This window comes from Thalia democratica, chromosome 2, assembly GCF_965202585.1.
Source record: "Thalia democratica chromosome 2, ktThaDemo2.hap1.1, whole genome shotgun sequence".
Taxonomy (NCBI): domain Eukaryota; kingdom Metazoa; phylum Chordata; class Thaliacea; order Salpida; family Salpidae; genus Thalia; species Thalia democratica.
Genome location: NC_139166.1, coordinates 67,261,948 through 67,278,392, shown reverse-complemented (window position 1 = coordinate 67,278,392; position 16,445 = coordinate 67,261,948). Strand labels below are relative to the sequence as shown.

General features: G+C 25.6%; 1 protein-coding gene across 1 annotated transcript; it reads left to right on the top strand.

The window, feature by feature from the left end:
- The first annotated feature begins 1,976 nt into the window (after positions 1–1,976).
- On the top strand, positions 1,977–10,857 carry LOC145830249 (N-alpha-acetyltransferase daf-31-like). The gene is made up of 5 exons (XM_082938190.1): positions 1,977–2,000; positions 4,999–5,202; positions 6,269–6,357; positions 8,603–8,759; positions 10,118–10,857. The coding sequence occupies exons 1-5, from the start codon at positions 1,980–1,982 to the stop codon at positions 10,331–10,333; spliced, it is 687 nt and encodes a 228-aa protein (XP_082794316.1). The 5' UTR covers positions 1,977–1,979; the 3' UTR covers positions 10,334–10,857.
- Positions 10,858–16,445: the final 5,588 nt, after the last annotated feature.

The window sequence follows — 16,445 nt, the reverse complement described above, 5'->3', positions numbered from 1 at the left end:
TTAGTTTTTTTTGACTATCACTGCTACCCTTAGTCCTTACTCTCGGTTGGTAGTTTTTTATTATCTTTTTAAATATTTTTTTTTATTTAGTAATTTTTATTATAATAACTTTTATTAGTAATTTTTTTATTATTAATTTTACTATCACTTTTACCCCTTATCCTTGGCCAATAATTTTTTTCTATAAAATTATCTTTTATTTTTTTTCTATTTTTCAATATATAATTTTTCTGTTTTTTTTAATCTCATGGAAAATGGCCTTTTGTGCAATTTTGTATTTGTGCAATTTTGACCCGTTCCCAAATTATACAGGTTTGCCAAAGTATCTAAAATTTGAGATATTTTGAAAAATACCTGGCAAAACCTACAATTTTAAACTGTTTTTACATGTCAAGTAATAAAATTTTGATTAGAAAACAAAATTCTTTCATTGATTTTTTTTTTGTAATATTAATTAAATTTTAAATTTATTAAAAGTAGCCTTATGTATCTTTTCTGTGTTGTTGAGCTATTAAGATAGATTTTTATCTTAAATTTAATTTTATACTAAAATTTGGCCAAAAATTTGTTTATTACTAAACCTGGAAGAAATTCAGAAACCTATATTTATTTTAACCTTTTGCAACCCTGTTTTTAAAAAACTCAGGATAGTTTAAAATTTTAAAGATTTTTTTTTTGATTTTGAATGAGATTTAGTTAATTTAGGAGGTTTGCCAGACACTCATGGAACTTAAATATAAATCTTAGGGTAACTCCGAATATTTTGATACTTTTAACCTAGGGCGTTTTGTTTTTAAATAAGAATCTGAAGATTATAGTTAAGAATTATTGAAAATTTCAGGGCAGATTTTTGTCTAGATCTAGAATGAGATTTAGTTGAACCAGTTTAAAATTTTGTTATTTTAAATAACTAATTTTGTTCACCTACATGATTTTAATTGACTTTGAAATGTTTTAGCCTTGTGGCTAGGCCTTCACTATTCTTAGATATAACATCATAGTTTTTGTGCATTAGTTTCACACAGTTTTCAATATCATAAACCTTTGCCAAAAAAAAGCCTACTCCATACGTGATGCCATATTTAAAGCTTAATCTTAATTAAACAAAAAGATCACCATTTTGATCAGGTTGGTTCTTTGTTTCAAAGGCTGCACTGTGCTTTTTTGGAAATTGAAAACAGAGACTGAACTGACCATTTGTTAATAAAACCAAGTTAAGAAAAACTTTTTTTATTGTTTAATTTTGCTGCACGTTTAATAAATAAGATTTCACTAATTTTTTGTGAGTTAAGAGTGCTATTAAACTGCTTGTTTGTCATTATCATTAATAAAAACCGAATTTAAATTGTACAAAGGGGAAGGATAACACTTGTTTTTGTTTCATTTATAAACAGGTTTTATTAAAATTATTCTCATGAGATCATAACATTTTTAAAAATAATACTACACAAGTTTACATAATTTACTATTGTTATTGTAGATAAAGTATAAGCAGAGTTGCCAAGCTTAGAAACCTGGAAAAACCTGGAGTTTAATAATTTAGGCTAAAAAACCGGAAAAACCCTAGAATTTGAGAAATTTTGAAAAACACCTGAAAAAACCTGGAATTTTAAACAATTTTTACATATTAAGTAGAAAAATTTTGATTTGACACAAAAAATATACCATATAGATAAAATTTTCTATTATCATCAAATTTTTTTTATCAAAAAACACATTTTAAGTAGCTTTACAGTATCTTTTCAATGTTTTATACTTTTTAACAAAGCTTTTTGCCTTAACTTAACTTAAAACTAAAAATAGACCAAAAAATATGTAATTTTAAAAACCGGAGGAAATTTTGAAAGCCTGGAGAAAATTTACCATAAAAAGTTGGCAATCCTTTATAAGTGGTTATCGAAAAATTTTAAGATAATTAAAGTTATAAATTTTTTTCAGGACTTTTAAAATAGTTTCTTTTAGACCCAAAATCTTCAAAAATGAACATTAGAGTTGCTGAGGTTAGTGTTTTTTGTATTTTAAAAATATTATATTATAACGGTATCTTAATTATATTTGAAATAAACTAATATATATTTATGTGTTTCATATTTCTAAATACAGATCACCTCTTTGGTGATTTTACTAAAATCTTATACTTAGGTATTCTAAAATTTATAATGGAAATGCAAATCTTTTTTTAAAGCTGTATTTAAATTATTTATTTTTTTTAAAATTAAAATAGGTTTTTTTCAATTTTACTTTAAATTTATTAAACAAACTGCTACATCAAAATTGATTTATTGATTTTTTTAAGAGTATAAGTAGTTTAAAATGTTTTTAAATATATATTTTACTATTAGTACATTTTTTACTGCTAAAATAGCTCCATTGACACATTTTTTCTAATACTTACATTTGAGTAAATTATATATTATTAACTAAAACTTGATACTTAGTTCCTCTTATCTTACTTATTTAGTTTTTATAATTAAGTATTGAAATTTTTTAACAAATTACTTAATTTATTCATAACCTTATTTTTTTCAAGTTTTTCGGTTATAGAGTTTCTTATGTACTTGAAACATATTAACTTTGTTAAATTTATACACATGAAGTTTCCAAATAAGTTTCTGATCATAATTTTTGTTCTCATTTATGTTTTATATTTATTTATACACCGTGAAATATCTTATTTTACTCTACACATTTAGTTTCTAGTTTAGTCAACAGAAGTGGTTTAAAATGTTTTGATGTTAAAAAAATAAGTTTTAGACTTTAGAACTATCATAAAAATAAAGTATTTATGACACAAATATCTAACAGATGCAAAGTCATGATATTTAGAAATATGTTTATAAGTGTTTCATGCAGTGCTGTAACTTTTAATGGCTTTAAATAACAAACTTTTTATTTAAAGATTTTAATATAAGAAAAACAATTAATTTAAATACAGTATTAATCAGTAGACCAAGCATTAATAAAAAAAGTCTTAATAAATAAGTTTAATAAATTGTTAGACATTGTATTTTTTCTATTAATTAGTTTACTCTTATATGAATGTTTAGAAAAAGAACTATAAATCACTTTTTACAAAGTTTGAAAACTTAATTTAGTTTTTGAATTAAAGTCAAAGATTATAATAAGTTCCAGACACAAAAGAAATGCGGAACAACTTTTTCAATGTCAATATTTTTCAAAGTTTAAAAATTTACTGAATGTCCATTTGCTTATGATACTTACACAGCTAGAGAGAGACTTTAAGTTAAGAACAACTATTTTGTTAACAATTTTATAACATTTAAATATTTTTTCATTAAAGAATAAAAATCTTAAAAGTAAAACTCAGAAAAAATAAACTGCCACCACTTTTATTTTAAAGGATGTTTTTGTTTATAAATGCCTTCTTTTATTTAAGGGAATTTTCTGCATATATAGTTTGTTTCAAGTAGTAAAAGTGAAATAAAAAAGTTTAAAAATTAAAGAAGAATGGTGAATTTTAAGTAAGTAGTCTTTTTTACCTATCAACTTAAATCTATCAAACTCACCAACTTGAATCTCTTATATATCTCGATTATGCTACAAAAAGTATCCGGTAGTTGAGATAAAAATCTACAAAGTTAGAATCATCTTTTAATATCCATTAGTCTCCTTATGGCCTTAACAATAGTAAATAAAAGCACCTAGAGTATACTAAAGCACATAATTTTAATTAACAGCCTTTAAACATAGTAAAATGCAAAACTCTTACGGTTATACTAAAGTTTTTAAAACTTTGAAGTGTTATTAAGAAAAATAAATATAAAAAAAGCTACAAAGTTTTTGTTATTTATATGACAATCTAAGATTTCAAATAAATCAATATTCAAACTTGTAAATTACTGTTTAAAAATTTTTATTCCTACCAACAGCGGCCAATGAACTTATGTACAAGCAGAGATGCAGTTTTTATTCCTAATATACTTATACAGGGTTGCCACTCGGTCAGAAAAAGTCAGGAAATCAGGAAAAGTCAGGAAAAAGTCAGGAGAAGTCAAAAAATTTTTCTCAGCTTGATCAGTGGCAACCATGCTTATAGTATTGTTATTAGTAATAGATATACAGCACTTTTTTTATTAAACAAAAGTTAATTAGTTCTTAAACCGCTGTTACACTTAAAGGTTTGACAAAGCAGTATTACAATTTATTTATGCCCCTGGAAAAACTTTAAACATGACACTTGAGCTTTTCAACAGCCTTCAGACCTTTCATACATCACTGCAATGTATTAAATCCCCTAAAAATAACTATCACATCAGTGAAAATTTTTACAACATTGAAAACAACAGCAATGTATGGCTGCCTAAGAACTAATAATATACAAGAGGGTTTCCTAAAATGTTTTCAAAAGGACCCTTAAAAAAAAATAAAGCTATAGCCTTTCCAACTCTAAAATATAAAATATCTGGTGTAAGTTTCAAAACTACCATTTAAAAAACACATAAGTCTTTTTATTTTGCCTTTCATCATCAACTCCACGTTATCTAGTGTTAGTTTCAAATTATGACTGCACCCATTTACTGCTCTTAGTTTACTCTTTGTTGCTCATGGCCTCTAAGGGGGCCACTTGGCCCAGTTTGGGAAACCCTGATATAGAAAGTTCAAAGTATTTCCTATTACAGCCCTGCAACTTAATGAACATACAGCACCGAAATATCTTGTACTTACTCAAAAATTATTAGATGAACAGATAATATATTTGAATATAATCTTTCTATTTGATGTTATATATTGACAAGAAGTACAAAACACAAGTGTTTAATATTATTTGAGTTTTTTTAAATTTACAATATTACTGTACACCTTTTTATGAATTATTTATCCTCACCTACAGCCTTGATGGGTGTTGTAAAATTAAAAAAATATTTTTAAATTAAGTAAAACATTAAGTTGTGTTGATGACCAGTACACATATATTCAAGAAATATAAATTGGTATTTAAACTTGTAAGCCACTTGTAACAAGTTCTTTTATTTCCAGCCATCAGACCTGATGAACATGCAACATTGCAATCTGCTTTGTTTGCCTGAAAACTACCAGATGAAGTATTACTTCTACCACGGGTTGAGCTGGCCGCAACTCTCCTACGTTGCTGAGGACGGCGATGGGAAAATAGTCGGGTACGTCTTGGCTAAGATGGAAGAGGACCCGGAAGAAACACCACACGGGCACATTACTTCACTGGTGAGTTGTTACATCAAGTTTTTGTAAACTGTTTTAAGTTCAAACAATGTTAAAATGCATGATGTGAGTACATGAACTAATTTGAAATAAAATTTTGTCAAATCACTTTGTTGGTACGTTTTGTAAATATAAGAAACTTTTATTAATATCCTATGTCAGGGTTGCCAAAAAACCTGGAAAACCTAGAATTTGCCAATTTAGGCTAAAAAACCTGGAATTAAAGAAATTTTGTAAAATACCTAGAAAAAAACATTAAATTTTTAACTTAATAAATTAGATTTAAGATGTGAAGCAGTAAATTTTCAATTATACACACAATATCTATTCTAAATATATAATTTTTTGTCATCACCAATTTTTTCAGTTAAAAAACACATGCAAAGTAGCTTTACAGTATCTTTACAATGTTTTTATACTGTTTAACACAGTTCCTTACCTTAAAATTAGCTTTGAACTAAAAATTGATCCAATTATGGGTAATTTTAAAAACATGGAGGAAATTTTTAAAACCTGGAAAATTTTTTGAAAAAAAGAGTGGCAACCCTGTATAGATAAAAGTTTTTGTCATCATCAAAAATCTTTTTAAACAACTAAAAACATTTTAAGTAGCTTTACAGTATATTTTTAATGTTGTTGTGTTGTAAAACAAAGTTTTTAACCATTTACTTAGCTTCAAATTGAAAACCAAAAACCTGGAAGAAATTCATCAAAAACCAGTGACAACCCTGCATATGTTTGACCTTAAAGAAACACCCATTTGAAACATATTATATATATTTTTTTGCTTTTTTATATCTTATAAGTTTCATTTGTTTAAATGAATGGTTTATTAACCTCATCACTTACATGAGACAAAACTAAACTGATTTGTTTGTCACTCCCAAAAGTCTTTAATAAAATTAAAAACGTAAAAATGCACAAAGTTCAGTAATACAAACTACTTATACTAGTTACACTAAACTGCTATACAATAGTGATAGCTGCTTGGTTATAATAGTCATTATATATTTGTTACATAGTTTCCATTTTGTTTCAATGGGTAACTACTTATTATTTATTATTTCAGGCTGTACGCAGGACGCACAGGAGACTGGGGCTCGCCAGAAAGCTGATGGACCAGAGCTGCAGGGCCATGGTTGAGTGTTTCGGGGCGAAGTTAGTTTTGTTGTTACGTGTGCAACTTACTTTCATTAAATAAAATAACAACTCTGATTTGTTCAGTGGTTTGGCTAAGTAAGACTTTTGTTCGATAACTTAGATCTTAAATAAATGTTACAACACATTTTAGTTAAGGTTATCAGTTGTTTAAATAACTGCAGGACCAAGACTAAATATTTGGAATGAGTTAACGATAATTGATGTAAATAAAGTTTAAACTATATCATATGTTTTAGAATTTTTATCAATATATTACATATTTATGTCCTACAAGCTATTGAGACAGAATTTACATTTCATTCAGTTTGTTCCAAATTAGTGTGACATTTAAGTAATTAAATTTTTATTAAATTAAACGATTTCTATAAATCAGTAAAACTTTTTAAATATTGGGCAAGTAAGTGCTAATAACGAAGATGAATGAGTTTTTACATTGCATCTGCAAACTAATTTTTAAGAAATATATACCAAAATGTTTTTTAATCAGTTTCCCCATTTAAAGTTAGTTTGTTTGTTTTATTTAAAATTACTGTTTCATTTTATTGTGAAAGACCCACCATTAAAACTCACTTAATTTTGTTCAAGTGTTACAATTTTAAAGCATAATGTGTTTAACTCATGGATTTAACTAAAAAAAAAATGTTAAGTATTTTATTTATTTATATCTTGCTTTTAATTACTTAAATTTTTTTTTCAAAAATTTTATGCTGTGATAGATTTCTTGAAAGGAAAATTTCTTGAGCACAAAAACTTTCATTAGATTTTACCTTGCTCAAGTTACTTTTTAGACCAAAGTTTAAATGTAAATTGTATTTATTTCAAAATATTATATAGAAAACAAAACAATTAAACAGTTTTTTATACATTTTGTGCACATTATAAAATCAGTTGTACTAATATCAGTTGTATAATTATTGAGTTAACATTTTTATATTATAACACATTTCTTATTTAACTTAATAAATCCGACATAATATGTAGGCAACTAAAATATTTTATGCTTTTTAAGTTTGTTCATGAACATAGTATGGTTGTTGACTAGTTTTTTATTTTAATAATTTTATATCAAAATTATATGTAAATAAATAATTAAAACTAGCACTAAATTAAAATCATAAAACCTAATTAAGATAAAATGTGATAAGAAAGTTAAAATTTAATGTAATTTTTGAATTCTACAATAAAAGTTTTTTACAGGTGGCCAATTATCACACAAACACATAGTGAACAATTAAAAACATCTTAAAGAAAGTCTAAGGGTGGCATTTCTTGATTTTATGTGTTTTTTATGACTTTTGTAAATTTTCTTTAAATTTCAGTTTTTTAAACTAGAAATGCTACCATAAAACTTTATTTGAATTGTTTTCAATGTGTTACTGTTATAATTAGCAACATGTAAAAAAAAACTATAAGTTTTAAGGTTGCATTTTTTGGATCTTATACATTTTGCATTGGGGTGGTTTTTAGAAAACCGGTTGGTGAAAGTTTGTTCAAATCATCTAAAATTTTGCACAGGGTGGTTTTATGATATTTCTAAACCATAAAAAAATCTCCGGTTAGAAACTTAAAAGTAGCTGTAAAAATAAGTACCTTACAAATTATGTAATTTTCACAAAAAGTTAAGTTTTTCTAATTTTCACACTTACATATATCACTTATTAATCTTATCTTTACAAAGATACATGACTAATAAAATTAATTTTCCTAAATGTTCAAGTCCAAAATCTATCTTACTTTCTCAAACAGTCCCTGAAATCATATTATTTTGACAATGATACGTGTCACTAAGTCACAAAGACACATTCAATTGGCATTTCCACTGCGCGTCCGAGTCAGCAGTAGAGTAGTACTGAGGTTGTATAATATAAATAATTAATAATTTTTTCCAATAGGTATGTTCCACTGCATGTCAACAGAGCCGCTTTGGGGTTGTACGCTGACACCCTGAATAAAAATAAAAATAGTAACATTTACAACTGGGTTTCCCAAACTTTTTTTTTTAAATGGCCCGTTTTAAAGAAATTTAAAAGGCTATGGCTCCCTTGTACCAAAATTACTCAAAAGCTATTACAAAAAACACTTAATATCTTTTTTTACTCAGCAACTCCAGAGTATCCAGTGTAATTTTCAAATTATGACCTCATGGCCCCCTGTGGCTCCTTTACTGCTCTTTCTGCCACTTTGGGAAACCCTGATTTACAATTTGTTGTTAAATAATGATATTTTTTCTTTTTACAAATAGGTACGTTTCACTCCACGTAAGGGTCAGCAACAGGGCAGCACTGAGGTTGTACGCCGACACCCTCAAGTTCCAGCAGTCAGAAGTGGAGTCCAAGTATTACGCCGACGGTGAGGACGCTTTCGCCATGAAGAGAGACCTCACTAACCTCATCAGCAGTGTTCGTTTTTATTTATTTTATTTATATGTTTTATTTATTTTACTATGCGGATATATCTCACTAATCTAATAAGTAGTGTTAGTTTTTATATATTTTATTTATATGTTTTATTTATTTTGCTATGAAGAGAGATCTCACTAACCTAATAAGTAATGTTAGTTTTTATTTATTTTATTTATATGTTTTATTTATTTTGCTATGAAGAGAGATCTTACTATTCTAATAAGTAATGTTGGTTTTTATATATTTTATTTATATGTTTTATTTATTTTGCTATAGAGAGATCTCACTAATCTAATCAGTAGTTTTAGTTTTTATTTATTTTATTTATATGTTTAATTTATTTCGATAAGCGGATATATCTTATTAATCTAATCAGTAATGTTAGTTTGTATTTATTTTAATTATATGTTTTATTTATTTTGCTATGAAGAGAGATCTCACTAATCTAATCAGTAATTTTAGTTTTTATATATTTTATTTATATGTTTTTAATTTATTTTGCTTTGAAGAGTGATCTCACTAATCTAATAAGTAATGTTAGTTTTTATATATTTTATTTATATGTTTTATTTATTTTGCTATGAAGAGAGATCTCACTAATCTAATCAGTAGTTTTAGTTTTTATATATTTTATTTATATGTTTTATTTATTTTGTTATGTGGATATATCTCACTAACCTAATCAGTAGTGTTAGTTTTTATATATTTTATTTATACGTTTTATTTAATTCAAAATGAAGAGAGATCTCACTAATCTAATCAGTAATGTTAGTTTTTTATATATTTTATTTATATGTTTTATTTATTTTTCTATGCGGATGTATCTCACTAATTTCATCAATTATGTTAGTTTGGTAAACAGAGATGCAAAAAAAAAAAAAAAAAAATACAATATGATGTTAGAATTGAAAATCGTACATTACAAATATTCGGTGCAAAAATAGTGTAACATATATTCTATGGGAGTAAGAATTTTTATGTAAGCACTGACGAGGTCTTTGCCCGAAACTTAGCATTAAAAAGTTTTGAAAGAATAAACGTAGTATATGTATTTAAATCATTCCCTTTACCACCCAAACCGTATGTAATTATCTAATTTAATTGGTTGAAAAGCTCATTAAAGTTGGTGGTAGTTTTCACAGTTTATAAACTTTACACAAAGATATTGTTGTTTTTTTATAATTTTATTGATTTAAACTTACTAATTTTATGACATATCGCATATCTTATTTAGTTTTGAAGTATTTTTTAAACAATGTAGTATTTAATTTAGAGGTAATAACAACTTATTAATAAAAGTTTGAAAAAACTGTAAAAACCTGGAAGTTGAACAAAAATACTTTTTTTAAACACAGTTGAAGAAGCCCGAGCCTTTCAGCATTCCTTTCGTAAACAAGAGAAAAAACAAGCTGAACGGAACCCAACACCCGGAAATAGTTGAAGCCGAGAACATTCAACCGCTAAGTGGCGCTGGCGAGATGGAAACTGACGAAATCGACGATTGCGCAGGGGTGCTCGCGGAAGACAGGATTTACGAGGCTTTGAAGGAAAAATGTTCATTGAAAAATTAATTTAGACGTTTGTTGTTTTGTACAATTTTCAGAGAAAATAAGAGTTGATAATATTTATGCGAAGCTGCAAGAGTTTTTATGTTAATGTTTATTAAGTTATTTTAGTGAATGTTTAGCACAAAATATTAGACAAACTTTGTTTCATTTAGCTGTTTAAACTTTGAAAAACAAAAGCTTTTAAAACTCAGAATTTTCAAGTTAAAACACTAAATGAAAGACAGTTTATCTAACATTTTGTGCAAAACATCTCATCAATAAGTTTAATTTATTTTAATATAGGTATAATTTTTGCAGTTTTTATATAATTTTATCTAGCTTAGTCCCTAACTTATTTGAGATTTAAAGGATTGTATATTTTGTTTGGCTAAATTGAAAGTTTTTGTGATAGTTAGTATATGATAAATAAACTATTATTTCTATTCTTAAGTTTTGGTTTTAATAAATTAATTTGAAATTTTATAAAAATAAAATGTTTTGTATTCACTGTTTCAGTAGAGACTAAACAAAAAAATAGTTTGTGTGAGCTTGTACTTTTACGTTTGTTAGCTTAATTTTATTTTGACATTTTAAAAATTGTAGGCAAATATTATGCACTAATCTTTCAATTATAAACTTTACACAAAGACATTGTTGTTTATTTTAAATTTTATCGACTTAAACTTAAAAATTTTATGATATATCGCATATTTTATTTAGTTTTGGAATATTGTTTTCTACAATAAAGTATTCTATTTAGAAGTAATTTCAACTTATAACAGGTTTGACAAAAACTCAGGGAATTTTCAAGTTGTAGAAAATCTTAGGTAAGCTCAGGAAATTTTGATTTTTTTTTTACTCAGGAAAACTCAGGGCAGTTTTGTTTTTTTCAAAAAATTTCAGGGCAGTTTAGATTTGTTTTTAAATCTCAGAGAAATTTTTTTCTAGATCTAGAATAAGTTTCAATATTTGTTCAAAAATGTATAATTATCTTAAAATTCCTTAACAGAAGTTTTTTAGCCTTGCGGCTAGTTCTTCAATGTTCTTAGGATTTAAACTAGTTTATTTAGTTAATTTATGAAATTTCTTTTGGGACTAGAAAAAAACCCAGTGAAAGTTATTTGACTCAAACAAGTGGGAACCCTGAAAAAAACTGGAATTTAACATTTTAGGCAAAAAAAAAAACACAAGAATTTGAAAAAACTGTTTAAACCTAGAATTTTGAAAAAGTAAATCACAAAAAACCTGTAATTTAAAACAAATTTAACAAATAGAATGATTAAATTTTGATTTGATACAATAAACTATCATACACAATATTTTTTACTGTATCATCTAACATTTTGTTTGTTATTAAATACTTCTATAATTTTTTTTACTGTATCTTTTCACTATTTTTAATAATTAATATTAAAGGCATTTTTTACCTTACATTTAGTTTTAAACTCGAAATGTGCAAAGAACCTTGTGTTTTCAAAATCTGGAAAAAATCTAAAAACGTTTGGCAACCCTGTTGTAGAGACTAGTTATTTTTAATATTTTAGAACAAATTGAAAAAAAAACTTTCATTAGCAAGTTTTGTAATATATTCAGCTTACATTAGGTAAATAATAAATTAAGTAAATTACTTTATATTTTGCAACACATAAATAGTTTTGAATGTCTTGTGTGAACATTAAAAAGATATTTAAAATATAAACAGTTATATTTTAGTGATACTAATGTAGAATGGTATTACTTGACATTATTTTAAAAGTTAATTAAGATTTAATTGCACCCTTTGAAGTGCATTTATAGAAAACTTTACAAAGTTAATTTCATTAATCAAACGACTATCCAATGATAAGTTTTTAGCTAGTTAACATAAATGTGTATTTCCCAGAGTCTTTATTAATAATTTAGACTTGTATATTATAAAAGTTTTTAGCCTGTTTACTAACTAAAACTCATAGCTAATAAGCTCCATTATTTAAAGATAGTTCAAATTACCCACTACAATGATATGCTAAATTTTTATAAATATTACTAAGCTAAAATGATCTTACTAAGACTATCTAGATCGTGGTGTCCCAAACTTTTTTTTTTGACATGCCCCCTTTGAACAAATTAAAAAAACTATTGCACCCTACTACACGACTACTCAAAAAACACCTAAGATTTTTTTTTTGCTCTTCATCTGCAACTCGAGAACATCTAGTGTAAGTTTCAAATTTACTATTAAAAACACTTAAGAATTTTTTTCCTCTTTATCTGCAACTCAAAAGTATCTAGTGTAAATTTCAAAATTACTATTAAAAACACCTAAGACTTTATTTTTGCTCTTCATCTGCAACTCTAGAACATCTAGTGTAAGTTTCAAAGTTACTATTAAAACACCTAAGAATTTTTTTCTCTTTATTTGCAACTCAAGAATATTTAGTGTAAATTTCAAAATTACTATTAAAAACGCTTAAGACTTTTTTTATTGTCCACTTTTGCGCCCAAATCGCCAAAAATTTAAAAAATTTTCTTTTTTGCTTAAAAATGTTAAAAAGACAAGCATTCCAACAGGGTTTTTACTCAACTTCATAAGAACTTTCTCTTCACAACAGCAAGTTATTTTCTTAAAAAAGAACTTGAATCTTTAAAAACTACATATTGTACTTTTTTACAATGATAATATTTTAATCAGGTATTTAAGCTTGATTAACAGAAAGCTTTTAGCTTTTTCAAGTTTTAATAAACTTAGGCTGGTTTGATATAACTCAGATTTTTTTCTTTTTAAGTGGAAACTATGTAAAAGAATAATTAATTATTTATAAGGTAGTTTGTTACAGTTCGAGAACTAACTATTTAAAAAAACTTTGACCTAGGTTAACTACAATACAAAAAGTATTGATTTTATTTAGTTAACTAATAACTGAACTTTCTAAGGAGTACAAACTACTTAAGACGCAAAATCATTTTCAAAATATAATATTTTTAAAAATATGAAAAGGTGGTTCAAAGTAAGTAAATGAATAAAAGTGAACCATAAATGTTTTTCAAGCTCGGTTTTTAGAGAGAGTTAGGTTGTAAGTAAAATAATAGAAGTATTAAGTTTAACTTATAAAGATTTCAGAAAATACACATTTTATTATGACTTAAGTATATTAGTCAATGTAAACTTTATCCAAATAAATATTTATAATTTGAACAGAAGTTCTGTGTGTAGCTAAAAGTCATTTAAAGTTATAACATTAAAACTTTCTTTGGTGTGACTAAAACCAAAAGATCATTCAAACTAAAACTGCGGCCCGAGAAGATTATGGAAACTTGAAATTCGGCCCGCGAGCACCAATTGCCTGCCGACCCCTGATCTAGACCATAGTGAAATTCTTGTTTGTAGATAGAACAACTAAACTAAATTTAAGATTTGTAGAATTTACAATTAGTTTTCTTTTACCTCTAAGAAAAACTGGCTGCCAGTTTAATTTTTGTTTATTGTAGTTTAACAGGGTGCACGACTATTCAAATTCGGACAATTCAAATTCGGACAATTCAAATTCTTATAAAAAAATTGAAAGGGCCACAACTAAAAAAGTAATGCATATTCGTCAAATAAAAAAGATATATATATAGGTCCTATTAATATCTACAAGCCTTTTGTTTCTTTTTGCAAAACATTAAATATTTTTTAAGATATGGCTTAAATAAAGTAAGAAATAAAGTTATATTTACTAATTTTAAGATATCTTAAAAATATTTAACATTTTTCAAAAAAGAAAAATTGGCTTGTAGGTTTTAATAAGATCTACATACGCTTTGTTTTATTTTTTCAAATTTATATTACTTTTTGAGATATGGTGTTTTAAATATTTTTTCAGGAATTTGAGTGTTCGAATTTGAATTGTCATGTAACCAGTTTTACAACACACGTTTTATTTAATGAGGCAAATAACTTATAACAGTAGATTTTCTGTTATAAAATTCCTGATTGAGTGTATGTTTTTAAAAAAATGTAAATTGCTAAAACCTCTACCTAGTTTAAGTTAAGTTCCCAGAAATTGAGTGAAAAAAGTAAGAAAGTTTTTAAAATAGATAATTTAATTTTTTGTTAGTTACAGATTATTTTTTGCTTCATTAATTTAAAAAATCGTCTGAAAAATATAAAGATTCAAAGAGTATGTTTAAATGATTTTAAATAAAAAAGTTCTTTTTTTAACATTCTTTGAGGGTTTACAAAGATAACAAACTTGATACATAATATCTTTGATATTACATTGAACTTAATAAACTAAAAAATATGTGATCGCAACGATTGACACTAAATCATCAAAAAACCAAGGCAGACACTAGTGGCGTCTTTTTGTTAGGGAGTGCTGCAGATTGACATTATCAAGTTAAAAAAAATCCTCTAGTTTTAAACTTCGGAGAAAAGTCATGAAGATAACGTGAAGAAGTAGGCTAATTAAAAAAAAAAACTTTAAAAAATTTCTTTTAATATGTTAACAGTCAAAAAAAAACATTTAGAAAATATTATATACCTGTATATTTCACTACTGTTTTTAAACAACTATAGCTACTTTTTTGTAAACTTTATAACATGGTAGTTTCTGTATTCAATAAGATTAAATTTACTAGCTTAAAATTAACACTTAGCTAACTAGCAATAAAAAAACATTGTTTTAATGAAAATAAACTTTGTGCTAGTAATTTGAAAAGAAATAACAAGGTTATTAAAGAATTATTTAATAAACAATTATCTAAAATATCTAAAAATTTTTATATAAATGACGAAATAAAGGTAATGACTTATAATTTCAGACTCAATAGAAAAACTCAAAAAACCTACACGTAATAATATTAAAAAACGAAAAAAAATGTATAATAAATTTAAAGTTTTTATAGATATCTAAATACTTTCGGTAACTTAAAAAACATGAAAAGCAAAGTTTAGTCAGACATAGCTTTCAGTATAAATAGTAAACAAATAAAGCAAATTTTTTTTAAAAAGTACTTTTTATGAACTAAACAAATAAAAGTTATAAAAAAAGCTGTGAAAATTTCTTTTTAGTATCAAGGAGTAATTATCTGAAACAACCAACTTTTACTACAAACAAAATTGAAGACAAGTCAGAACTAGTTTTAATATACAAAATTAACAAATAAAGCAAAATCTATATAATAGATCAAAATTTGCAAACTAACAAAACTAAAAACTGTAAAATAATCTATAAGCATTAATATCTATATAATGAAATACTAGCTAAAAACATAAATTATATCTGAAAAGAAATGAAAATTAAAGCTTAGTCAGAGTTAGCATTCGATACACAGAATTTAAAAATAAGTAAAATATTTTTAATAGTTTACTAATTGCAAAATTAGTACTAAAAGTTTAAAAGTAACCCTTGAACCATAATACTTAACAACCACAAATATTAAACAAAAACCCGAAACAATATCAACTTTGTTATGTTCTATCTTTTAATGATGATAGGAATATTGTTTCTTTCTAGGTGAAATGCATCCATCTTTCTTTTTTCTTAACTAACATTTATATAACCTTCGAATTAAAACTTTCACAAACAATAAGTAGATCTCGACCAACTGATAGCACACTTAAGGAGTTAAGTCTCGGCTGGCCCATAGTGTTTCTCAGGTAAGTTTTTATTCTTTTGAGAACTGAAAGTTTTCTTTCAGCCTCTGTTGAACACATCGGCATTGCTATTATTATGTTCAAAACCTTTGAGATTTCAGTGAATGACTTAAACAAGTTATTTTAATCCATATTTCCCAAATTTTTAACCAGACCACACTTTTGCATTTATTTTTTACAGAGGTTTTACTACTCTACATCTAAATAAAATGCTTTTACTTCTTCTATTTTATCTAATTGAAATGCAGACAAATACACGGTAAACTTTTTTCATCGGATAACTGAGCAAACTTTCTATATAAAACTTATTTACAATTTTTTTTGTTTTAATTAAATGCATGAAATTTGGGAGTTGTTAGAACAGCATAAAGTTTACTAAAAAGTCTACAAAGTACAATTAAGCTGTAAAAACTTATTTTGTAAATGCTTTAACATCAATTTATATATCAAGTAAAACCCGTACAGAAATGAAAAATTATTATATTCTTTATAAACAGTTTTTTTGTTATTTTGTTC